Source organism: Poeciliopsis prolifica, unplaced genomic scaffold (genome assembly GCF_027474105.1).
Source record: "Poeciliopsis prolifica strain line A6 unplaced genomic scaffold, Auburn_PproV2 SCAFFOLD019, whole genome shotgun sequence".
NCBI classification, from domain to species: domain Eukaryota; kingdom Metazoa; phylum Chordata; class Actinopteri; order Cyprinodontiformes; family Poeciliidae; genus Poeciliopsis; species Poeciliopsis prolifica.
The window spans coordinates 1,017,602-1,042,873 of NW_026562394.1; the positions used below are offsets into that span (position 1 = coordinate 1,017,602).

Genomic DNA, 25,272 nt, shown 5'->3' on the forward strand with positions numbered 1-25,272 from the left:
TTGTTGAAATATGTCATTATCATTTCAAATGGTGGGTAATTATTCAAAACAGAATACTAAAAAGGTATTCAGTCATGAAGGAATTAGCAAAGCAATCATTGGAGAGTGTGTAACGATTATAAGGTGTCATATTTAAGAGCTTAAAACTAATACAGCCTTTATAGACAGTATTCATAATAGACCAAAATCAAATGAAGAGGATTAAAAACACAAAGAAGGCTCACTCTCTTTCTAGTCTCGCGTGAATCCTCCGAACAAGAGTTTATTTCTATTGGCCCTTAATCTCTGTTACTTTAAATAGTGCTCTCCCCATGCCGGAGCAAACACAGGCACAACATTGCTTGCTCCCTATTTACAGTGAAAGTAGGTCAGAGTTTCTATACACAACACCAGCTCTCCCAGTTTCCTGGAGAAAAACATAAACATACCCACATCACCTGGACAAGCTGTTTATCATTTGGGTGGTTAAATGAAGAAATAGATGTCTTCTATGCTTCATTCACTTTATTTTTCATTTTTAGGGAGCTTGTGCCTTGTTTGGTGTTAAGGCACACATGAAGGTGTCATATATAGGGGCAAATGACTGCCAGGAACTGTAGCTCAGGAGGGTAACAAAAGGGAGACAGTATTTCCATTAGCTGATCTTCCTGCTCCTCTATGTTCTCTACCATTGTGTAGATTCTCACCTGCAATTTATCTTTCGTTTCACTGAATTTCCATAGCTTCAATGGGAATATCTCCCTGTTTTCCTACTTTGATCTTGTTGAGTGACGTCCTTTTAGTCATCCGGATGTGCAGGAGCCGACCCACAGTAGAGATCTCCAAGAAAGCCCAGACTCTCAAATCTACGAGGCACTCACACACATTAACCAACTCCAGCAGCTCATCATCGAGTGACTCGCTGCAGTTGCTCAGGTCCAGTGTTAGATTCTACAGACAAGAACATTTCTCTTTGCATTGTTGTGACTGAACACTTTCAGATGGTTTTACGCAGCTATCGTTCTTCCAATGCATTTGAATTTGTCCTCTTGTCTGTTTCTGCTTATTTTGTTACACCCAAATGTATTAGGTTATGCACCAACTTTTAATATCTGACAACAATATAAACAGCTGTCTTAAAGCAATGATTTTAGGAGGAAGTAGAGCTATCCAGTAATTGTAATTACCACATGCTTGACAAAATCAAGTAGAGACACAATAGAACTTGAAGTAGGCTGACACAACTCAAAAGCAACAAACGTTAAAGTTTGAACAGCTCTTTTGGTGAAAGTACATGGAAGTAGAATTTTAAAGTCTTATAAATAAATTTTAATGAGGCATTGTTTTAAAAGCTATAACAATTATAGCAGAATACATTTCCCCAACTTACTGGAGATTCTTAAAGTTGGAAAGTGAACAAATATATATAAAAAGTGGCTTAAGTAAAAAAAGAAAGGTCTTTTGTTTTTTGAAACTGATAATACAAGCAATATTTGAATATTTCATAAGCTTTTAAGCTTTTATGAAATGTATATTTCATAAGCCAAAAAATATTCATACACTGCTTATAAGCCAAAGGTTGTCAATAATTGTCTGGATGGCAACATTTCTACCACTGTCATTTTGATTATCAGAAACTGCAGTGCTTGGGAACCACTTAGCCAAACAGTAACATCATTATATAAATTAGCACAGAGCCTGTTCCCTCTTCAGATTCTCTGCAGGTAAAAATTTTGTTGAAAAAAAAAAGGACATTTTTGCTTCATGTGATGCAACTTTCTCCGGACTCTGACCTGCAGGCTGTGTCTGTACCAGGGTAGCATGGTTTGGAGCAGAGGCTTAGCACTGGAGTTCTCATCTGTTGAGTAAAATGCAGTCATGTTGTACTCCACGAGTGGAACCTCAGGCAGCAGGATTCTCGCCAGCTGCTGTGTGTCAACGATTTGTTCGATTGTGAGTCTGACTTTTAGATCTGGGCAGCTGGACACCAAAGTGGCCCATGAGTAACCATACACCACCTTGAAAGAGATTATTTAGCACTTGCAGTTTAATCATCTTTTGTAGTTTCTCAATAAAACATGGATAGGGCAGTGTCATTGAACTGACCTAATGTTTTCTTTCCTGCTTACCTGTTGATGTGGCTCATTCTGAGTGCAGTACAGTGAAAAGTTTTTCAGGAAGTTACCATCTCTGCCATAGTTTAACCTTCTTGCTCTGGTACTTTCACTGAGAGCCAGCAGCAGTTCATCTGACAACCAGGAGTAGCTAAGAGCCAAGTGGGTGAGGCCTTGCAACTTTTGTAGCATTTGAGGTATATTGCGATTAAGGTGATTGGGCACAGTGACAGAAAAGAAACCTCTTAGATCCAAAGAAGAAAGGCCACAGAAGGGAGAGATGCTTCTTTGATTTTGAACTATTGCAGAAAGCAGCTCCAGACCCTTTGGGTTAAAAGAATTGGGAAATAAACCATATTCAGGTGAAACTATTATAGTACAGTAGTTGTTGTTATGCCTGAACATAAATTTAGTGGTATTTGATTGTCATTAATTTCACCTGTGAATTAAGGCTACTCCTAATGTATTGCTTTATTATTTGCTCAAGTGAGTCACTTCAGTCAACTCGATGTGTATGTAGACATATTCAGTTCGTTAGAAGTGAATATGTTTTTTTTTAAAAGTAAAAAACACATAATCTTTTTTTCCATCTCCTATAAAAGCATCGGTAACTTCATAGTATAAGTGAACGTTCCAATTCACTTTTAGTTTTTTTCTAAAAGTTTTTTGTCAAGTATTTACCTTATTTGGTATCTTTTTACATTACCTGCTGGGTCTCTGTCCGTATCCTGATCAGGCAAATGTTTTTAAGTCTTGAGGGACCTTCTAAAAGGAAATAAATGAGTTTGCTGACTACTGTATTTCTGAGGCCCTGACCCCAGGAGGAACGGTCTAGCTCCAGCCTGATAATAGAGAGAGTCTTTAATGGGGCTTGAACTCTGTGAAGACAAAATTATGTTCAATATTATGAATAAAAATATATTTGGAGTCTGATTTCAGATTGCAGATAGACACTTAAAGTTGAACTACGTAACTTTTCTAAAAATATATATGTATTTTACATATTTCTTAATATATGTCTGTTTCAGTGTCACCATAGCATGAGATATGAGAAAAAATTGAGCTCCTCTGGCTCCTGCCTATGATCCTGCTGTCATCTGCACAGATATTCTGCTCCTTCAGAAACAATCAGAGAGAGGAGGAGGGTCTTTGTGCTTTTAATCACACTTATGTACGCACTGCTCACACCTTCCCCCTTGCTTTGTGCTATGTTACAGCTAGAGGTATAGCAGTGGAGCTTGTCATGAATGCTAAAGCTAGTTAGCATGGCCACCAATGATGGTGGATAAATAGTTTTCCAGGAAAACTGCTCATCCATCATCACCAGTGGATGATGGTGGATAAAAACTGGAATTTAACCGGAAAACTGGAATTTAACAGTTTTCCTGGTAACTTCCTGGAAAACTAGTAACTGGAAAGATTCTCTGCCATTGAGCAGCACATACATGAAGTTGATTGACAATGCTAAGACACTCCCTCTGGCTCTGACTTGTTTTTGGTTGGGAGCAATACATTTCTTCAGACAGCAATAGCAGCTCAAGGAGAAGGTGGACGAAACCAATATTTTCACAGATTGTCTCATGTTACACTGTCACAACATGGCAACACTTTTAGTAAATATATAAAAAATATATTTTTGTAAACGTTACATACTGCAGCCTTAAGATGCAAATTGTTTTACCTGACCAGTGTATTCAACAGCCCACAGATGGTGTTATGCAGACGCTGGGCCAACACAACAGATCTTGGAGGACACACAGTCACCTCCAAACTTTCCAAGAAGACTCCCAAATTGTCAACATAGCCCACTGCCGATAAGTGCTCGGACTGCTTGTATTTAGAGAGACGGCCACTGAGGTGAAAGGAGCGGCAGCGCCAGAGACAGGGCAGACGCATGATTTTGTGCCAGTGATGACAAACCAGAGATGCCCTGCTGCGATCACCATCAGAGAGATATTTGAAGATGTGTAGCAAGCAGACATCAGGAAGCATCTCCCACTCACCTATCTCCTCAGTGTCACGGTTGTCTAAATGCATGGTCTCTTCCCCCCAATCGTCAGAGGAAGAAGAACAATCGTCTTCCCATAGTCTGTCTTCGTATTCCTCCATGGTTTATCTGGATTTAAAGATTTAAGACAGCCTGTTGTGTCACAGTAGCAGCTAGTAGATAAAGATTCATGTGCTCATCCAGCTGACGATAAACATTAAAGACAAATCCTGACACTCAGAGACTGTGAGATGAAACCTGAATGAGCTCCAACTGACAGAACATGCAACTTAGTGAAGTTCTGTCTGTAGATCCCTCTGGTTCCGTTACATCACAAGGACCCAGTTCTAATATTCCATTCAGTTGTATTAATTCAAACAGCTGAATTAATGCAACTTTATTCTGAAACATGTTTTATACAAGCTTCAATTGGTTAATTTGTTTCACTTAAACAGCTACAACATTGGTCTAATCATTGAATATTCCGTTTCGTGGAGCCAAGTTATTTTTGTTCTGAAATAATGAGTAGTCTCAAATCTCCCCACTAAACTTTGAATTTTGAGTCTCAAACCTGACCAAATTTAATCACATAGTAATATTATGATCTCAAAGTTATTTAGAGCTTAATTTTAAAAAAAATGTATCCTTTTAATCTATGTTATGTGTGTCTTTCAAAAAATAGATCATAGATCACTCTCTTTACAGAATACAGTTACTCAGGAATATGATAGCTTTAATATTCTTATTATTTTTGAAGATTGTACAAAACTCTTAATTGATATGTTTGTTCTTGTTTAGGCTTCACAGATAAAACTATTTGAAGCTTGTTAATTTAAGTCAAGTATATTTGTGTAGCGCATTTCAGCAACAAGTCAGTTCAAAGTGCTTAATGCTATAAAAAAAAATACAAATTTTGAAACGAGCAATAAACATTGCATTTCATCAAATGCCATCATCAAAATTATCAATTTAATATACATTAAATATGTCAATCAATGTTCCACTTAAGAGGTAGTTGTTATAGACTTGATTTCAAAGAACGCATGTTTGCAGTTTTCCAAAAGCATCTGTATAGAAACTGATCACTGCTCAGGTGCAGAAGACCTGAGTGGTCTGGAAGGTTACACACACAGAAAACTACACACAGATTTCGAGCTTGATCATAGATTCTGGCTGTAAGAATTGAAACTGCATGCTGACTTTTGATTGTTCCTTTTTAGGTTGGAAGATGATTACTTCAGTTTAGTCTCTGTTCACCTGGAAAAAATTATGGTAGTCCTCAGATGGGTTCAGATTCACCTGGTGACATCGTTATGTAGAGCTATGTATCATCTGTGTACTTATGGTAACTAATCTTATTTCTTGTTGTAAGCTCAGCTAGCAGGAGCATGAAACTATCAAATAGGAGGGGTTCCAGGACTAAACCTTGGGGTACATCTTATGTGACTTCTGTCCATTCCAGTAAGACGATATCTCCTTTGTTTTAATAAGATTTGAACCAATGAGTATTGGACCAGAGAATCTGACCCAGTTCGACAGTTAATCATTTTTATTTGTTTAAATGCATTTCTCACTTCCTTTTGTAAGATAAAGCCAAAAAAAAAAAAAAGGTTTTTTTTAAAGATTATAAATCAAAGTGTCACATGGGATGAATGTGTCATTCTAAACAGTTTATCTGCTCTGGAATAAATTGCACAACATGAACAAAAATGTTCCTGAAAGATTTGCCCAGAAAATTGATGTAGAAATATATTTCTAAAATATGTACAAGTTGCATCTTTCTTTCACAGTGATTACTTTTCTTTCTTCAAGCTCCTCAGCCCATCAAACAGAAGACATTTTGCCTGTGAATAGAGAGATATTTCAGTGAATTTAGAGCAGATGTTGTTTGTGTCTCCATGCTAGTATTTGTGCCAACCTCATGCCAGCGCAGTGTGTCGGCGGGCAAGCCCAGGTGACAGTGTGGACAGGTGTCTGTCTGTTCGGCCAGCTCCTGGTTTCGTGGTCCCCAACAAGGTCCTTCGCTGCCCCATAGGGGGCGACATGTAGAGTGGGAGGAACAGGCTACACCAAAGTGAGGTCTGGGATCGGTCTGGTAGTTCACTTTTTGGCCACTAGAGGGCAGATGTGATTCAGGATCAGAGTCTTCCTGAAACACAGGGAATAGAGACCTACAGAATATATAGTAAGACGTGTTCAAAACAAAGCTGTGCTTTACTGATTCACAGCTTAATTTTAAAAAAATTTTTGAAATAATTTTTTGCTTACATTTAACGAAGCTAAATTATATTTGTTTTCAAAGTAACTTAGGGAATCATTGAGTTATTCACTTGACCTTAACATAAATGATGAGTTCTTTATAGTGGAATAACTATTGAGGATTAAATGTAATCTAAACATGTAGTTACAGTTGGATCAATAGTTAAGTGTTTACAATATTCTTGTTCAAATTTTGATGTCTAGTTCTTTTTCTTACAAGTAACAAAAAACGAATCTCATATAATTCTTGACTTGATTCACTTTATAGCTCTTGCTTTTTTGAGCATCATTTTTTATGCTATTAGTTTATAATTTGAATGTTTTTGTAAGTAAGTAAAAGCTTTCCAATATATCTTTTCAGAGAATCTCTTTGCTACACAACAACAAAATATGTTGTGTCAGAAAAATTACCTCCTGTTTTGTGACATTGGGATGAGACTCAGAGTCAAGAGACCTCAGACAATACCAGCATGGCTCAGTTGGGGCATCTGTAAAGACACAAATTATTCAATGCATTAGACCATTATTCAGTACAGCAAATGTTTCTGGAAGGTAAAAAGTCAAACATAAAATCAAAGAAAGGTCGTATTTTTCAAACATGTTTTCCACCAGACATTGCCACCCACCCTACCATGGATGGATCTTGTCCACATTTTACGCATTCCAAACAAAAATTAAATATTTTGTTAAAAATTGATTTATTAGTTAATAAAGCAGAGGATAGCAGCATTTCTGGAGATGAAATGATAGTCAGAGAATCGATTGAGTCAGTGCAATGTCCCTACAGGAATGTGAGGACATAATACAAGTTTGTGTGTATCTTACTTTGTGTGGTGGAGAGATGAGATGACACAGATTGGGGACCTGTTGACAGGTGGGTCTCCGGGAGGTAGACCTCATCGCCTTGTGTGACCGTCGCTATCACAGTCTCCTCTGCTAATATCTCTGCATGGTCAATGCATTGATCCTCTAAAATCTATGACCGTCAGCCACACAGACCAAACACCAAAACAAAAGTTGCAATTAATTTTTCTATTTTTCTTTCTGTTGCCCATCTGCTTTTTACCTCTTCATCCCAGACTCCGCTGTTAGCCCTGGTGGTGTCCTCTGGTGTCTGGGTACCTCTGGACTCAATGATTTCTTCACCGGATTTTTCCGCCAGTACCTCTGCCTGGACAGACGTTGCCTCACTACTTTCTCGGGGAAAAGGAGTAGAATTAAAAATAAAAAAACATGCCCTCCTAACTGATCTACAAGAGGGTTATCAGCCATTCAATCATCTACACCAGCTCAGCTTCTGTTGTTACTCTGAAGGCGAGAGCTTGATTAATCTTAAACATTCATCCACTCCTTGCCTTACCTTTCTTCCTCCATCCCCACTCATGTGTCTCCCCCCCACGGTGCCTAATGTGCTATTTCCTGCTAATCCCAACCCTCTTTGGCTTTTTATTTCCCTAGTCTTGGTTTGCCTGCCAGCCTCTCTGCTCTCTTCCCTTCCTCTCTGCGTCTGAAACGGAAGCTCCACACTCTCAATATTTCATGTGCCTGAATAGCTCACAAGCAGGTCTCTGTAAAGAGTAATCAGATGAGGGCTCCAGTGTCTGTGCGGTGGAGTCCGGCTTGACATGAGCAAGACTTTCAGAAGCCAGAAACTTTCTCACTGCTTTCACAAAGCTGTAGAAGAGCCTTAAGACCCTTCTTTTTATTATTTTATTATTTGTGTGACTACAGGCAGGACATATTTTTAATTATACAAAGTGTTAAGCTGTTTTCACAACTTGTGCTATCAAATGAGGCTAAAATTGCTAAGATTTATCTACTTGTTTCTCAGCAAACACTCTAAGTTGGTCACGGCTTGAAATGAAGGATGAAACAAACCCTTATATTGAATTTTCCCCACCATATTTCAAAATGTTGTTTGGGACAGATGCTACTTATGACCACACACAGCAGGAGGTTTCCGAAAACTCAGAATTGTTCAAATTTGAAACTTTGCGCTTTGCAACAAAGAGACACATGAGAAGAGAATAACGGATCTGATAACCTAAAATACGCCCTTTATGTTTTGTTTTATATCTTTAGAAATTAATCAATGGTAGATAGTGTGAGAAAGTATACCAAGATGGTTTATACCCATTTTATCGAACAGATTCGATAGAACTAAAGAAAACAAACTGTATTTTTGTGACAGGTAGCCTCCTGCATTTAGAAGAAAGTAGAAGATGATTTATTTGATTTGCAGGTATTAAATCATCAATAAATGTAAATATCTTATTTCAATTTCCACATTCACAAAAGAAAAAAAAACAGAGATTTTCTATACCTGCCATCTTGTGCTCAGCACCTCTTTGACTGCAGAGACGCATCCCACCAGCAGATGGGGAAAGAGTATTTCATTTGTGATATTTAAAATGTAGGTGTATAAACATGAACAAAAAGAATTACTATCCCCTCCGGGGTTTTGTTGTATTCTTTATGTGTTCTCATTTCTTCTTTTTTCTGTTTAATCACTTCAAGCACATGATTATAGACATCACGTTCTGTTATTACCAGTTTTGCGGCGTGTTCATCTGTGTACCGTCCTTCCTGCAACTTGTCTTAATCACTCTAAGTTAAAAAGGTTTTAAATAGCGCGTGGCATTTTATGATGCAAATTTTAGCCGTCATTATCATGTTCTTCATTAACAATTCAAACCATGAGTTTGTATCATGGAGTTCCTTGGAGGTCTGTAGAATCTGTTTGTTTTTAAATGTCTGTCTGTAGCTCACCGACATTTGTGCATCTGTCCGTGTCTTCCTGTAAATGCGCCGCAGGTAATTTAAGTGTTTTGAGTGCGCGTGCGCGTGTGTGTATGCGTGCATGCGTTTTTTTTTTTTTTTTTTTTTTTTTTTTTTTGTTTTTGTTTTTTTTTGTTTGGGGTTTTTGTAGGAGGAGGGATGCGAGAGGAACATAAGTGGAGATGACTCACCGGTCTTTTGTGACAGTGGTGCAGAGAGAGCGTTTTTCACCCATTTTTTTCTCTCTCTCTCTCTTGGGGTTTGCATAGCATACTATACAACAAATGGAGAAAGAATAGAAGGAAAGCCGGGTAAGACTGGGCGTTAGGCAGCATTAGGAATAAACGAAGAGAGGTGGAAGGAGCATGGATAATTGAAAGAAAAAGGATGATAGGCCCTATAGATCGGAGTAAGTAAGGCAGGGTAAAGATAAAAGATGAGCAAAAAGATAAGTGTGGAGGTGAATGGAGAACCATTTCAGCCAAAGTTTAAAAAAATAAATATATAGGAAAATAAATGAGTAAAAAAAATAAATGTGTAAAATACACAATGGGTATCTTTATTCCCATTTATATTTGTTCCTTTATTCATGTATACATTTATTTTCTAAAACAAAGTGAGTAAAAATGCCTGTTTTTATTCCGCAGGCTACCTCCGCAGCGTTAGCCTGCTAATCCAGTCCAGGTTTGAAGTGTCTAGGTGTTGTAGTTTTGGAGCAATTCTAGTGTGATCCAGATGTAAAAGGAAAAAAAAAAGTGGTAAAATCAACCTTTATTGAAATTTCTCAAATCACAAACATGCTTCTAAATATTCTGCTGTTAGTTGAAAATGATCCAGTCCAGGTTTGAAGAGTCTGGGTGTTGTAGTTTTTAAACGAGAGTCAATTAAAGAAGGTCTGAAGGTAGTGAAAAATGATGCGAAATCGCCCTTTAGCTATTTCCCGAATCGGAAGCTGGAATCAGAGGTTCTTGTTGTGATGGACTAAATAAACCCAATCAGAATCTGAAATTTTAAGTTAACTTCCGTTGCAATCAGACTCTGTAAGAGAGTTTGATATTAAGTGCAAGAGGGTTTGGTAGCATGTGTGAGAGTTTGTAAGTTTCGGCCCATGGGGCTTCTCATAGAAACACGTTCTATCTGAGCGTCCACACGAAAAATAATTAAGTCATGAGTTATAAGACTATTTCCTAATAAAATTGCTGAGCTTGACTGCTAAGCCGATGGTAAGTTGACACATTGTTTTCAAAGTTACTGTTTTTCTTAACAAACAAAATTATCTGAAAATTTTTGAAAATCATATTCAATTCAATCACCTTCAATCAGGTACCCATAAACAAATAAATCAAATTAATACATTTAATTTTCACTCAATTAGTACTCCGCCTGTGTTTAATCTCTGTAAAGATGCCAGGATTTCAAATGTTTGCTTTACAATAGCGAACAAACAATATAATTTTAAATGTTCTTCTTATGCTAGTCTATTACAAAACAAGGCCAATAAAATACACTGAGGTTTCTGGTTGTAATGTAACAAAATGTGGAGAAAAAAAAATTATGGATTTTTGTAAGGCATTTTATTTTCCAATACACCACTTACAAAATGTAATTCAACAATTCCTATCTGTGACTTTTCCTTTTTGTATGAGGCTGCATGTGGTATTACAATCTCAATGCCTCATTTATTTAACACAAAATAAAGAAGTCTATTCTGAAGCTGAATCAAAAAACATTATCATTAAACAGGACTTCAAAATTTAGGTGGGAACTGTTAAATTGATGTTTGACTGAAAATGCTCAACATTTAATATCATTTTTTCTTTTTGCCTGTTTATTCATGTTTGATATCTATAACAAACATACACTATTGTTTAACACCTCACTATTACATTACATAGCAACTCAATACTGCTGCTGAAGTTTCCTTGCTGAGGTAACCCAACACTGTTGATCTGCTATAAAACAAATGAAAAATAAATGAGCTGAAGTATTTTTAGCAGCAATAAAAATGCATCTTTATATTAGAATTATTGATCGAGGCAGTTTGGCGTGGATTCACTGTCAAACCAGAAAACTAACATAAACGTCTACACCACTGAAAATGATCGAAAAGGGATGAGAGACTTTTTCCACAAGGCAAAAATAATCTTAAAACACATTTGGAGAGACACCTTTTACTCCCAGAGCCTGAAGGCAGAAGAAGTGTGCTGGAATGAGAAAACAGTCACAATTGTCTAGCAACAAAGTTGTCAAAACAGCTATGCATCATCAATGGTGGCACCGCTGCCTGAAAGATGTCTCTCTAAGAGCTGAAATGGCCTGAATTGTTAGTCTTTCAACAGCAAATGGTGATGATGCATCACGAGATACTGTTTGCTTTAAATTCCACATCTCAAAAGGCAATTGAATCACACTCAGGGTTGAAAATTGATCAACAAATACAACTGTTATTCACATGAGAAACTGAAAAACATGACTTAAAAGAGTTACAGTACACCAGGCTTGCACCTGTTTGACTCTCCTTCATTCGCCCTAAAATGTGCCGTGTCTGTGTGGATCCAGTATGGATCCAAGGTAGATGACACAGAGTTTCTATTGCGGGAATTTCTCTTTTTTTATTATTCCTTGATTTTATTTTGGTTTGCATTTACAGTATTTTCTGTGATATTAATAGTACTTCTGTTTTCATTCAGTTAGCCAACTTCACCAAACCTATGCCACAGATAAAATTGATGGATTTTAGTACCTGCGGTGAGTAAGGAGACAAAGTCTGGGCCAAACAAAATAAAAAGAAGAAAATATGAACACAATAATTTAAAGCAGGGATTTTCATGTGTTGGATCTGAAGATGCTCCACTGCCACAGTCATACACTCGGTTGCAAGTTGTGTTGTTTGAAGACTATAGTAGCTTTTTGTTTCATATTATCCATCCTTTGACACAATTAGAGTCTTTTGCAAACAAAATGTGTCACTTGGACCAAAGTGTGCCACTGTTTAGGCCTTTGTTTTAACTGTTTTGAAAATGTGGAGTTTTGAGTTGAGAGCTGCATAACAGCTATCAAGAAAAACTGTAGAGGCTGGAGGCCATTTGGCTTCAACAAAAAAAAAAATATAACATTAAGCTGTTTGCCAATTACTTCCTCCATGTTTTTCTCAATAATTTGGATTTATTTTTGCCGATGGATGCATGATGGTTCGGCTACGGCGTCTTTCTAAAACTTCGAGTTCATGCCGGAAGTCCTATTCTGTATATCAAAATGTCCTACATTCCACAATTATGTTACAAAATAATACACGATTAAAATTAATATTTTTATCCAGTTAATCTCTGTCGTGTGTAAGGTTATGTTACAACCTGATACTAATCCTTCATGGTTCTCCCTGTGGGCGTGTTACATTTAAAATGCAATTTGAATATTTCAACAGACTCCAACTCTCCCAGGCACAGACCCTGGTATACATCCAGCTCCTGACTCAGATGAGCCCAACAGCACAACAATTCATCAGTAACGGCCCCAAGAAGCTCATGCGTTTACAGTAAGAGAAATGAGAGGGAAAATGTCGGCCATTAGCTACATGAATATTGAATACCCTTCAAATCAACATCAAATTATGATAATTGATTTTGTATTAACCTTTTATTTTAACATAGTGTCAAAACGTGTCTTTTTGTTTGTAAATTTAAGGATTTTAGTAACACAGTGCAGATGTTTAAACAGTGAAAGCCATTACGATACCACAGCATTAAAAAGACCAAATTATTGCTATAAAAATGGATCCTATTAGGTTGCGTGGCAACTAACAGCATCCTGTTTGTCTCATTTTTGCTCAGCAAATGGTCTAGTTTTATGTGTTTTTTTATGGATTCCCTTTCGCTGTGTTACTACTCAGTGACAGTGTTGGTTTCCAAGTATAGGTACTATATAAGCTTCTTTTGACAATTACTTTCTTTGAATAGATTAATTTTTCTATGAATATGGTAATAGCTAATTTAAAAAAAATCAGCTTTTTTAAGTGTCCATTTCACTTTTTGTGGTTGATTACAAAATTCCTTCTTGTTTCTTTACATAAATCCAGCCTGTGGGACATTGAGCTAATTTAGCACAGGGTGACTTTGCCTTGTGATAATTGTGTTAGCTTTGTAAAGACCCCCACATGCTCAGGACTCCTCACACATTGTCTGCCAAAGTCAAGCTTACCGATTGCTTATTTCTCATGTCAAATTCCTTCATTTCCCACAATCTGAAAATATGCCTAAGAGTTTTATAAACTTGTTTTATAAACTTGGCATATATCTTGTTCTCTAGACCTGTTAGCGCAGAACAGAGTGGAAGTTTTTGAGACTGGTTGCGCTGACTCTCAACCTTGTCAGTGTCAGCCCTGGCCCACCCGTGGTACAGGCTGTATAGGTGAATGCTCAGGGCGCCGGAGTCCTGGGGGCACCATAAAGAGGCCAGAAAAAATAAGTTAAACTTTCCTTTTTAAAAATTATAAAATAGGTAATCATTTTCCTTTGTGATATTAAAGATTCTGCATTAATGCAACTATGTGGAAAAATAGATTAAATAGATCTAATAATAGTCATGACTTGATTTTGTGAACAAGTGTCAAACAGGCACATCTTTTAGTTTGTAATATGGTTTGTACCACATCTAAAACACTGAAGTTTAGATTACTTGAATGACACTTGTCAACTGTTTTGCAAAAGGGAAGGGAAATTAGTGTCAATCCAATGAGAAAAAGATAACACATTTGCAAGACGTGTCTTCTCTTCTGCTGAGACATCGATTCTTAAGTCGCTCAAAGCAGACAGTTGGGTGAATTTTCTCCTTTTTGCTATTTGTAGGACAGTTCTAGTTTTAAAGTCTCAACAATCACAAGTCTGTTTTTTTCATGGGGTAGGAAACCTTTTTTTCCACATTATTCTCCAAAAATGTCAATATCCCATACATTCTATGGCATAGAAGATGATATGTCCACCCTCTTTGGCAAAATATTTATGTTTTTTCTTTATTTTGTAACTTAAAAAATAACAAAATTCTATTGAAAACAATCTATGGTCTTTTTCAAACAATCATGTACCAATTGTTTAAAGATCTCAAAATAAATTTCTTTGTATTGTAGGGGTTGCAGACCTGGTCTAAATGTTTTCCAGTAACAGACAGCTAGTATTATTACATTTAAGCTATTCTCTTTGATTGTTAAAGAAATTGGTATTTTTGTTTCTCAATAAGACTTAAAAGGAACCTTAAGTCACAAACAAACTGGTGGACACAAACAAGACTATGTTTTGTTTTGTTTTTCATATAATTCCCATTAGTTTTCTAATATAATTCTGGTTTAAGCAAAACTTTATTTAAGATGAATTGTTTAAAACCTTTCAGGATTAAGTTGAAAAATAATAAACCTGGTTTCTGTATCATTGCCTTTTGGTGCTATTCTCATTTTTACTGTCGCACCTTTTAGTAGATTATTAGTTTTCATCATTATTTTATCTTTTACTTAATAGTAAGTTTAGTGTTATACTAGCTTAGTGAAATATTTATAAGGTTGAAATAGTTTTTGTTGATGAACCTACATATTAGAGATAAGTTGTTTATGTTTATTCTAAATATGTGTGGTGTTTTGCTTTCCAAAATATGTCAGTGACGGACTTCCGCCTTTATCCACTGTTACTTTAATAGCTAAGCCTTATCAAGTATATATTTATACATAATACCTGAGACTGAACTGTTTGGCTATTATTTTTCAGATGATCAGGTGGTGCTCCGACTTGGTAATTTTTATCTAAATTAGAAGTTTTGTTAGTCATTTTCATAAGTCATAATGCCGTAATTGTTTGCATTAATTGGCAAGCAGGCTCATGTTTGATTTACAATTTGTTTATTGCACAACACATTGCATAGAATAAGCTTCATTGTTTAATTACTTTGTTAACATAGTTTTGAAGCACCTAGTTTAATATTTTCTTTGTGTTTGAGCTTGGTTTGTTCACAAATAGTCTGCACTGCACTGGCGTTGATGTTTCTAACAAGAAGAAGGGACCCAAATCAAATTCTACTAACAACCCCATACAACTTTGTACTAACCGTATGTGTAAATATGTAAAACACAGACTTAGAGTTAGTCACATAAAATATAATCTATTTACCAAAGCTATGAGTATGAAGTCATTCTAGAATAGAGCGACCAAACCAAGATGAATTAAGGGAGAGACGATCTTCGAACCAAATGCGGAGTGAGCTGGAGGGCTTACATCTGATGTGCACCATATTGACAGGCTGCTAATCACAGTTAGTGTTTGTTCCGCTGACAGCATCCATAAAGTTTGTTTTGATGCCAAACAAGCAGCAAACCAAGAGCACTTCAAGGAAATTACACCAGGAGGACATATTGTGTGTGATGTGAGCGAGGGGGAGGTGTGAAAACAAGATATGGCAAAACCCATCTGCCAAACACCTTTTTCCACCGGCCGACTGGCAGGCTTTAAGCTGAGGCGAACATGACTCAATCTTTATCTTGAATGCCAGCAGCTAAATTACTATACAGCTCAAAGAGAATGTGTGTGTGTGCGTGTGTGTGCATTAGTCCACATGTGTGTATGTGTTAGTGCATCTGCATGCATGTGTGTATGTGTGGTCCTGCGCAGTAAAGTGTACAGATGGATGACTCATCCACCAATCATGTGACTCATCAATCACTGCAGTTACCATTTCCCCCCTTCCCCACCTCCTTCTGAATTTTTCCATACTTTATTTTTTTTTTCTCTTCTTTTCATTCCCATTTATTCTGCTTTCTTGGTCTTGATTATTTGCGAACATAACAAAACCCCTCTAAAGGATTCTGCTTTGTCTCCATCCTGATGCAGTTGTGACATATATCAGATGTGCTGTCACTAAGCTGTGGCTGACTGTCATCATCATTTTTGTCCCGCTTGGGTTTTGTTTTGTTTTGTTGCTGCTGAATGTATACAATACAGCACTCTCCAAAAAGCCATTAAAAAACTGAACTTTAATAAAATAATTGCTTTTATTTTTTATCATATAGCAAAACTAGTAATCATCATGCTGTTATTTACACATTGCACGGGCATATTTATTTCACACTGTACATCTTACAATGCTAAAGGTGACATCAACAACAACACTCTCCTTTTACAAGACAGATGGCTTCACTGTGCATATACAGTGGCCCTCTTTCCTTTGATTTTTGTTTTATTTGTTTTTTTAGGTTCACAGTTTACTCAGAGAAAACAATCCCTTTTGAATTCTCCATACTGTTTTATTTTTTTTCCTCTTTTTTTGTTCTTTTTTTTTGTTCATTTTTTAAGATGCAAGTAGAAAGACGTGCATTTAACAGCTTACGCACAATCCCTGACTCCCTGGACTGAAGCTTTTCAATGAATATCTCCTGAAAAATCAACAAAATGCTTGTAGCCTCTTGGTGGAAACATCTGTAATAAAAGGCTGTAAAACACATAGCGTGATTTCAAGTATCTCTCTCTTTTTTTTTCTTTTTTTTTCAAAAAATAAAAAAATCCAGAGATGGTGAAGGAACCAAAATATACACAAGAAGTAAAAGGGCTTCAGATGATAACAAAAATTTAAGGCATAGATAAATATCAGATGTGTGCTGACCCAAATAAAACTGGATCCCAAAATAGTTAAAAACCCCTGGTCCACCACGTTGGAAGTGTTTACTGTTTAAGTTTGTGCTTTAGGAGTCCACAGGGTTTCTACATCAGGATCACTTGTGATAAAAGTCATATGCAATGTGATATTTCCCTTACAGAACCATGACACTGGTAAGGCAAATAATCTGAATACCAAATTTGAACTGAAAAGTGTTTAAAGCTGTTTAAGGTAGATCCAATCTGGCATAAGAAAGAAATCTAAACACATCAAATACAATAACAACAAAAAAAAAGTTTCAGTTTCATTTTTTGTATCGCCAAGAAGTCGTAGAGCTGCTTTTCCTTTTTAATGTGACATAAATATACAACAAAAGATACAAAGTGAGGTTGTAAACATATTTTTTAAGGTGCGCATGTATGCATGCCTGTGTGTGTTTGCATGTGTGTGTGTGTGTGTGCGTGTGCCTGTGTGTGTGTTTGCTTGCTCTATAATTCTCTGAAATATACAAGAGAGCATCAGAGATTGACCTGAATGGAAGCAGACATACACTGCGGTATGTTCTGGTTTAAAATGTAAACCCATCAAGAGGCTGAACATGGTTACAGGGAGTTCAACGAGGAACTTCTTCATTCTCTCCCTGACTGAAAACATAATAAAATTACAGTGAAGAACAAAAGAGATCTAACTTTTATTAATTTCCCAACTTTTTAAAATGATCACAGGCTCAAAACGTATCTCCTCTGAGTCCTTTCATTTCACCTCAGTTATAACTTTTCTCTCAGCTAATTTTCTTCAGATCTAGCCCTCCTGTAGTCCCTCTGATCTGACAGTGTCCAAAAGAGTCCCTCAATACATTCTGCGCTTCATGTAGATCCTCTCAATAAAGTTCTCCAGCTCCTCCTCACTGTCCAGCTGAGGCACCAGCCCATCTTCCTCATAATCATCTCCAGGAGTGACCTGTGGGTGGTAGTACTGTGGTCGTCTGCCCCTCCTGGGCGCGATCACTGGTTTAGGAGGGGGCAGAGGCTGGTAGGTCCGTGGGTGAGGAAGGATATAGTTAGAGATATAAGGTGTGAGAGGCAGACGCGGGGGCGGCTGCTGCCTCCAGCCCTGTCCGGCCCGGTTCTTACCCCCACCCCTGTGCCTGCGCCTCGGGGGCTGGAGGTCAAGTTCCTGGGGGCCGAAGGGCTGATCTCGGGAGGGGGAGGACTTGCCATAGTACTGTGCTTTAGGATATGGGAAATAAACTGGGTAGTAGGCTCGATATGGCTTTTGGTAGTAGGGATAGGAGGGGAAGGCTAAAAACTGTTTCTGGGGTTTATACCAGTAGTCAAGCAGCTTCTGAGGCTTATACCAATAGTCCTGCTTGTGTGACTTGACTTTGTCCTTGTGCCATTTCTTGTTGGATTTATTGTGCTTGTAAGGAGCTTTCTTGGGATTTTTTGAGGCTGTGTAGTGGTAAATGGGTGGAGTGGCAAGAGGAGGAGGCACCAGAGGCCTGAAGCGAGGAATGATTGGATTGCTGTTGATTGGCTGTTGCTGCAATTCTTTCCTTTTCTTTTTTTCTCCTCCACATCACTTATGATCTCGATGACGTCGTCGGCGGGCAGGTGGAGCTTGCTGCTGATCTCAATCAGCCTATCGATCATCTGCTGGTCCAGGTCGTCCTCGTCTGGGAGGACCTCCTCTGACCTCTTGTCCTCGGCAGTGTTGCTGCTCTTCTGTCGTGGCTTCATGAAGGATTGCTGCTTCCTGCCCATGTACTGCAGCAGCATGTCGGAGGCGATGTCCGCCAGCCTCTGCTCTTCCTCCCTGGCTCTCTCCGCCTCCTCCTGCTGCCGGAGAACCTCCTGCTTCTCTGCGCGTGCCCTCGCCTCCTCTTGCATGTGGGAGAGGCTCTCCTCCTCCTCCTCAATCTCCTCCTCCAACTCCTCGCCACCGTCATCGAAGTCGTCCATGAAGTTCCCCCCCTTGACGGGTCTGTTGCGCGACATGTTGTCCTGCCAGTGCTGCTTCTTCCCGGCTCGTGCGAGCTGAGTGTTATACGCCTTGTAGCCCTTCAGAGGAGGCAGGATCTCATTGTCTTGCAGACCCAAGTCGATGTTCTGGAAGTAGCCTCGGATTTTGCGCTCCAACGAGGGATCTTCTGCCTCTGATGTGGATGCAGATTTGACTTTTTCTATGAGTTGTTCTAAATTATTTCCCTCCTCTTGCTCCTCTTCCTTGTCGTTCCTTTCTTCCTCAGCTGCATTTTGATCCTCCCCTGGTCTTGTAGTTTTAGTCTCCTCTTCCTCCTTTTTCTGGATTTCATCCCCCTGAACAGCTGCCAAATGGCCTAAAATTACCTTTTCAATTGCCTTATCAGCCTCTTGCTTCTCATTGTCCTCTTCCTTCCCCCTCTCCCCCTCTGTCTGCTCTGCTCCTCTTATCTCACCACCCTGCACGTCTTCAGCGGAGGGCGGCTTTTGACTCTGATCCTCCTCTTCCCAGTCTCTGTTTCTGCTGGCGAGGATTTCGCCATCCCCTTGGTGGTCCAGGGACTCCAAAAGAACAGCAAGCACCTGCTCAGGGTCACTCGCTTTATCTAATTGGTTATCTTGACCTGGACCATGAACCCGGTCAGGCGATGCGTCATCTGTGCCAGGGAAAATCTGGGACTGGGGCGGTGAGAGGAGGGGGCCCAAAGTGTCCTCTTTGTGGTCTGTCCGTGTGCGCCCCTGCACCCCTCCCTCCCCTTGTTCGCCCCATGCCGGGGCGGAGCTGGCTAGCTGTGGAGTGACAATGAGCAGGACCAGTATGATGAGACGAGCTGTGGAAGGGGCGTTATGACAGGTCATGACCATGCAGGACTGGCAGGAGGGAGGTGAAGCACCTGAAGAAGAGGGAAGACGAGGCAGAGAAAGAAGGAGAGAAAACACATGAGTAGGTCTCTGTGAATGCAGGGATTTCAGTGGAGAGAAAGATCATCTGATCAACAGGAATCTCTATAATATTTTCAATTATAATGTGTTAAGTACAATTTAAGGTATTTGGAGACTTTGCTATCTGATATTTTACGTTTATATCACACAATATTTTTAAATTTGTATTTTTATTATTATTATAAAGACATTTCATGGAGAAAAACGGTTTGATCTTCCATAGAACCTGTGCATTTTTACAGGGATAAACTGTATTGTCTAAAAGATGTAGCTGCATTTTCCAGCATGCAGTCAAAAGGAGACTCGATGGAAAACATGAAGATGAAGCTTTATCGGCCTTTTATTTGTTCGATTCACCTCGTAATTTATACAAAGAAATCATTCACATGAGGAGCGTGGCCTTTTTTTTTTCTTTTGCGCTTGCCAAATCGCCGCCTGAACCAGATTATTATTTTCACACGGTGCAGATTAAGAGGCTTGGAATAACTCTTTCTCAGTCGCATAATGTAGCACGGGATTTATCTCACACTGGTAATTATTTGCACGTAAATAAACGAGATTAGTTGTTTTTAATATAACCACTTTTTTTTAATGCCTCACCTTTTTCTCCAAGCTCGCTCAACCCAGATTCGGACACCTCCCATCCTGAGCATCCCTTCCTTCAAAATTAAAGTGCAAAAAACAAAACTCTGTTCTAGTCGTGACTTTGGTTCATTTCCGTGCGTCAAAGCGGTTTGGCTCGACATTGGCTTTAAAGACGGTAAGCACTGGCAAGTCATGCGTAAAAGCTTGGAGCAACGCTTGACGGTGTTTAATCCTGCGGTCTCTGAGTGGTCTACACAATTTGTTAACAAGTGGGGTGTAAAAAAAAAAAAAAATTGTAAGATTCCGTTTTCCCGCGAGCGACGACAAAAGGAGCGGCCGGGGAAGATACGTGGCTATTGTCCTTTGTATGATGCGAGTATCTTCCTCCAGTGGCGGCAGCCGCGGCGGCGGAATGCAGAGCAGCGCAAACATTTGGGGGCAACATTGCCCGCATTTAAATTGGTTTCCGTTTTTTATTCAACGAAAAGAGACAAAACGAAAAATCAAAGTTGAATAAAGCAACTGTTCTTACATATTTGGTTAAAATTGATTAATTTGGAAATTAAGAGCTCTTCAAAATTTGATTTTTAAATGCCTATTTATAATGAGAACGCAAACGTTGCTATTTAGTTCGCGTGAAATATTCGCGAAATTTCAAGGCAAAAATGGTCTGAAGAGAAGAATTGAATGAAAACATTTATACTCGCACATTAGAGGGTTAAATCCTTAATTGTCTCCTCGAAACAAAAATATGCAGACATTTTTCTATCTTGTTTCCATTGTGGAAACAATTATTAGTTTTAGAACCCAAAACGATTAAAACATATAAAGTCGCTTTCCTAAAAAAAACTATTATTTTTTCAAAATTTTACCTTTTTTAAAAAATAATAATAAAGTTAATTTATATAATTAAAATAACTTTAATACAGTCCAAGATGAAGATTCCACTAAGACAATGGAAATTTTCAGCAGAAAAAAAAAATAATTACACCAAATTTATGTAAAAATTTGAACAATTTCACATGCACGAAATGTACCTCGTTTCTCATTTTATATTTCTAAAAACTTTTTTTTTTTTTTTTTTTTTTTTACTTTTGAGAAAAGAAGAACAAAAAACCCAGTTCTGATCTTTTCGGTCAGATTGCCTTGCCTTGCCTTAGATAAAAGATGACACTTCGCTTCACTTACCTGGAGTCCCACTGGGGGGTGGGGAAGCGGTGAAACTCACAAAGCACTGGAAAAGCCAAGATTATTATCATAAATAGTGGATCACCTGAGAGAATGTCACTTTTCCCTCCTTCTCTATTCAGTCTGTGACCAACATCGAGAAAAAAAAAATCTCAGTCAAGGATTCTTTGTTTAGCTTTGAAGGTGTGTTTATATCGCAGCGGTACTGGCGCTGGTGTACAATTGGATGAATGTTTTCAGCACCACGGTCAGCGCAACTTTATCGTATATACCCCTAGCTGGACCACGTGACGCTCTCCCCCCCAACCCCCCCTCCCTCAAATTCCCCCACCCCCAGCTGCAGGCGCTGCTGACGTCACTCCCATTGATAAGAATGTTGGTGGGGAGATAGCAGTGTGAGTCGAGGCTGGCCCGAGCTGATGAATGAACGGAAATAGCATGAATGAAATAGTACTTTCCTGAATGAAAAGGAGAAATTGTAGCGATGAAGCTGCAGCGGGGCTGTTTTTCCTCCTCGCACGCTTGGAGATTAGCGGGCTGCGTCCTCCTTCCTTTGCCCCGACTTGATTAAGTTCCAGGAGACGGGGAAAGATAAAAACACTCTGGCGCAACCTGTGTGTTTTTATAATTTAGGGTCATTTGGTGGCGAGATTCGCCAACAACTTGCAATCTGAAGCTTCCGAGACTAAAGTGGTGCGGACTAATTTCTCTTACAGCCTGGTTGTTAGGCTGTGCGCCATCTCTGGCTGCTTCACCACCCTGACTGTGTAAGCACTTCATTTTTTAAGTTTATATGAGGATTATGTTAGGATATGTGATATTCAGAATAGTATTAGTTCCTCCGCTTGCCAGGCAGGGTTAGTGCTGCCTGGCAATTTATTTAGCTGCAATCATGATTTTCAGAGACGTACTCTCTGTAGAAATGTATCAGTCAGGATATGGGTATACAAAAATCTATTACTGCAGTTAGCCTTAAAATCATCCACAATCCTTATAAGTTGAGGTTTACAATTTAAGTTTTTATTTTGACACATAAACAGAGCAGATCCCAAAAAGATTAAAAATGTAAATAAGCATGTGACTTGATGGCTCTGACACCACTGAGGGTCTTTCCTTTGTCAATAATTATTCACAAGTTATTGAGAAACTTGTGAATAAATATTGACATTTTGCACTGGAATGAGAATAGATTGGATCCAGGACATAATTTTAGACAAATTATGTTTAAATTGTTGTTTACCAACGACAGCGTTGTTGGTAGAACAGGCAGCCCACATTAAGAATCCGCTGTACATATTGTTATTGATTTCTAATTTAGCAAATTATTATTGAAACATTATTTCATTGAATTATTGCTCTATTTTTCTTGTTGTTTTGCATTTTGAACTGGCTGTTTAAACACAAACCAAATATTAGTCTTTGTTAGTTTAAAGCTAATTTAGCCTCATCACCAATTACTCATTATAATCCTTACGTAGGTTTTATTTGGTTCTGTACCAGGAACATCGAGAATGGTTCTATTATTCTAGTAGGACAGATTTAATGTGTGATATGAGTCAGTGTGATGGTGAAAAATTCAATTGACTTTTATTTTTGACTTTCTAGCAGATACCCAAACTAACTGCTAAGTTACATCCAACTTTCTTTTGAACAAGAGGAAAGTTCAAAAAATGTTTTACACAATGTCCAGTGTTGTTTGAGATTAATCTGTCTGTCCAGATTTGTCTGGACAGACAGATTAATCTGGACAGACAGACTAATCTGTCTGTCTGTATAAATATTTTAAGTAAAGTCCAAATGTCCAAAGACATTTGGACTTTACTTCAGGTTATCCAGATTTATCATCTTTAATGACTAGACACAACTAGAGCCACATTGAAATGGATTCCAACACCCAAAAAACTTGCAGCAGTTAATTTATTCATTACTAATAAAAATAAATTTTAAAGTTGTAATGGATCTAGTTGTTAAACGTTAGCATTATCTTGTTTTCATTTACTTAATTAACCAAACATTCACTTTGGAAGGGAAGTGTACTTTGAAGAACTGAAATCCATCCATGATTTATATTTTCTTACTGATGAAAATTTGAAAAGTATTGCATTTGTATTGAATATATTTTACTCTGACACTTCAAAATAAAATCCACTCTAATCAACTGCCTTCATTTACTTAATTGAATCCACCGGAGTGAAAGTTTTTCTCAGTAATCCAACTGTTCTGTGAAGACTGCACAGGTTTGTTAAAGAATACTTGTGAAAAGGAATCACAAAGACAAAGGAACACAGAAGAAAGTTCAAGGATATTTTACAGGGACTTAATTCATAAATCATCCTACATTCATTTATGACTTAAAATGCCATTGCGATTTATGCATCTTCTAAGTGTGACATTTTGGACTTCTACACTATGCCGTTAGCTAAAAGCTTCTCTAAAAGTGTAGTTTTGTTCACTTTGTCTGCAACTCGATCATTATCAGTACCAAGGCATTGAAAAAAAAAAACTGCAGCATTTGCTGTGGAGAAGCAGTTCACAGCTGGCATAAGAAAATTGAAAGGGTTTAAATCTCTCACATTCTGCCTGAAACATCAAAGCAAGAATCAGAAGGTTTTCTGGAGTAAACAATTACTGGTCACACAGGGAGACTTTTATTACCCACACATGGTTTTTACCTGTGTTTTTAAGTCCCTTTTTCTGCTCCATTTATCACAAAATAAAAAGCGCATTCCACTTCCCCCATCTGCCAGTCATTCCCAAGGTCTGCCATAATGGTACATTTTTGTGCATTATGCCTCAAGGCCACAAAAAGTACACTTATTTCTGTCATTTGGCTTTCCCGTGGATAAAGTAAGACACTGGGCTGTCATTACTGCCATCTTTGTGCGTAATGTAGAAACAAGCTTAGTCACAACATTAAAGCCAAACTCATTTCCATACATTTCATTTGTCAATGTCAAACCTCTGCTTCGGCCTTGTGTGCAACGAGATTCAGCTGTCAGCCCTCAAAGAGTTTATTTCTCACTGCATCTGAGCTTTTTGTTTCTGGCTGAGAGCCTCCGTGTTTATGGATGGGCTTATGGATGGGCTTTTATTCTGCTGTGTGTTCAGGTAATCATAAACAGGGATTCTGAGTTATCACTGGTGTTCCATGGTTAAATTTATATTTGACAAATATGTCAATCATATGAGGCCTGGTTTCTTAAGCAACTGCTGTGTGTACCGATTAGTCTTAACACGTTTTACCTTGTTAGGGAAATAAGGGCCAATCAGGAACTGGAGAAGCGTTTGGGATTAGAAAACAAAATGTACATTTATTTAGTGCATACTAACTGTTTTTTGTATAATTAGGCTTCATTAAACTAAAAAGAATTTTAAGTAAAATACTGTAAAACGCTAATCATAACATCAATATCAAAACTATGGGACATGAAAAGGCACGGTTTCCCTATAGTACTTGAAATGTCCTGAAGCAAAGAGTTGATGAACGTCTCATTCACACAAATTGATAAATTTCAAAAAAAGAAAATATTTGGCATCTGACAATTCATGCAACAAGCTGCACAGTGGTGCAGCTGGTAGTGCCGTTGCCTTGCAGAAAGAATCTCCTGGGATTTTTCTGCATGGAGTTTTCATGCTCTCCCCATGGAGTATCTCCAAGTACTTCAATTTGCTTCAACAGTCAAAAAACATGACTGTAAGATTGACTGTTTACTGTAAATTGTCCTCAGTTATGAGTCCCTGCTTGCATGGTTGTTCTTTGTATTTCTGTGTTACTCTGCAGTGGTTTGGTGACTGTCCAGGGTGAGAATTACCTTGTGCAGTAACTAGT

The 25,272-nt window shown here is 38.2% G+C and overlaps 2 protein-coding genes and 1 long non-coding RNA gene across 3 annotated transcripts; all 3 read right to left on the reverse strand.

Annotated features, from left to right (window-relative positions):
• Positions 1-498: 498 nt before the first annotated feature.
• Positions 499-4,379, reverse strand: LOC129368673 (F-box only protein 39-like). The gene is made up of 6 exons (XM_055043743.1): positions 3,775-4,379; positions 2,800-2,971; positions 2,109-2,417; positions 1,773-1,997; positions 754-930; positions 499-686 (listed from the first exon to the last, which is right to left on the reverse strand). Exons 1-6 carry the CDS (start codon positions 4,200-4,202, stop codon positions 564-566), a joined length of 1,434 nt encoding a protein of 477 aa, XP_054899718.1. The 5' UTR covers positions 4,203-4,379; the 3' UTR covers positions 499-563.
• Positions 4,380-5,747: 1,368 nt separating this feature from the next.
• LOC129368805 (uncharacterized) lies at positions 5,748-7,253 on the reverse strand. Its single transcript, XR_008606895.1, has 4 exons — positions 7,165-7,253; positions 6,751-6,827; positions 5,999-6,229; positions 5,748-5,924 (listed from the first exon to the last, which is right to left on the reverse strand). It is a non-coding gene; the product is annotated as an uncharacterized LOC129368805 (long non-coding RNA).
• An 8,872-nt stretch (positions 7,254-16,125) lies between these two features.
• Positions 16,126-21,670, reverse strand: si:dkey-175g6.2 (reticulocyte-binding protein homolog 2a). The gene is given in 3 exon segments (XM_055044007.1): positions 16,126-18,204; positions 18,207-19,621; positions 21,444-21,670. Coding segments are annotated over 2 exon segments (1,989 nt in total). The 5' UTR covers positions 19,587-19,621; positions 21,444-21,670; the 3' UTR covers positions 16,126-17,595.
• Positions 21,671-25,272: the final 3,602 nt, after the last annotated feature.

What these genes read in the sequence shown, in the direction of transcription:
- LOC129368673 (XM_055043743.1), bottom strand. Translation starts at nt 4,202, where the DNA reads ATGGAGGAATACGAAGACAGACTATGGGAAGACGATTGTTCTTCTTCC. An exon ending in CTGTTGAATACACTGGTCAG is followed by an intron (nt 2,972 to 3,774) that starts GTAAAACAATTT and finishes TTGTCTTCACAG; the next exon opens with AGTTCAAGCCCCATTAAAGA. An exon ending in CGTCACTCAACAAGATCAAA is followed by an intron (nt 687 to 753) that starts GTAGGAAAACAG and finishes GATAAATTGCAG; the next exon opens with GTGAGAATCTACACAATGGT.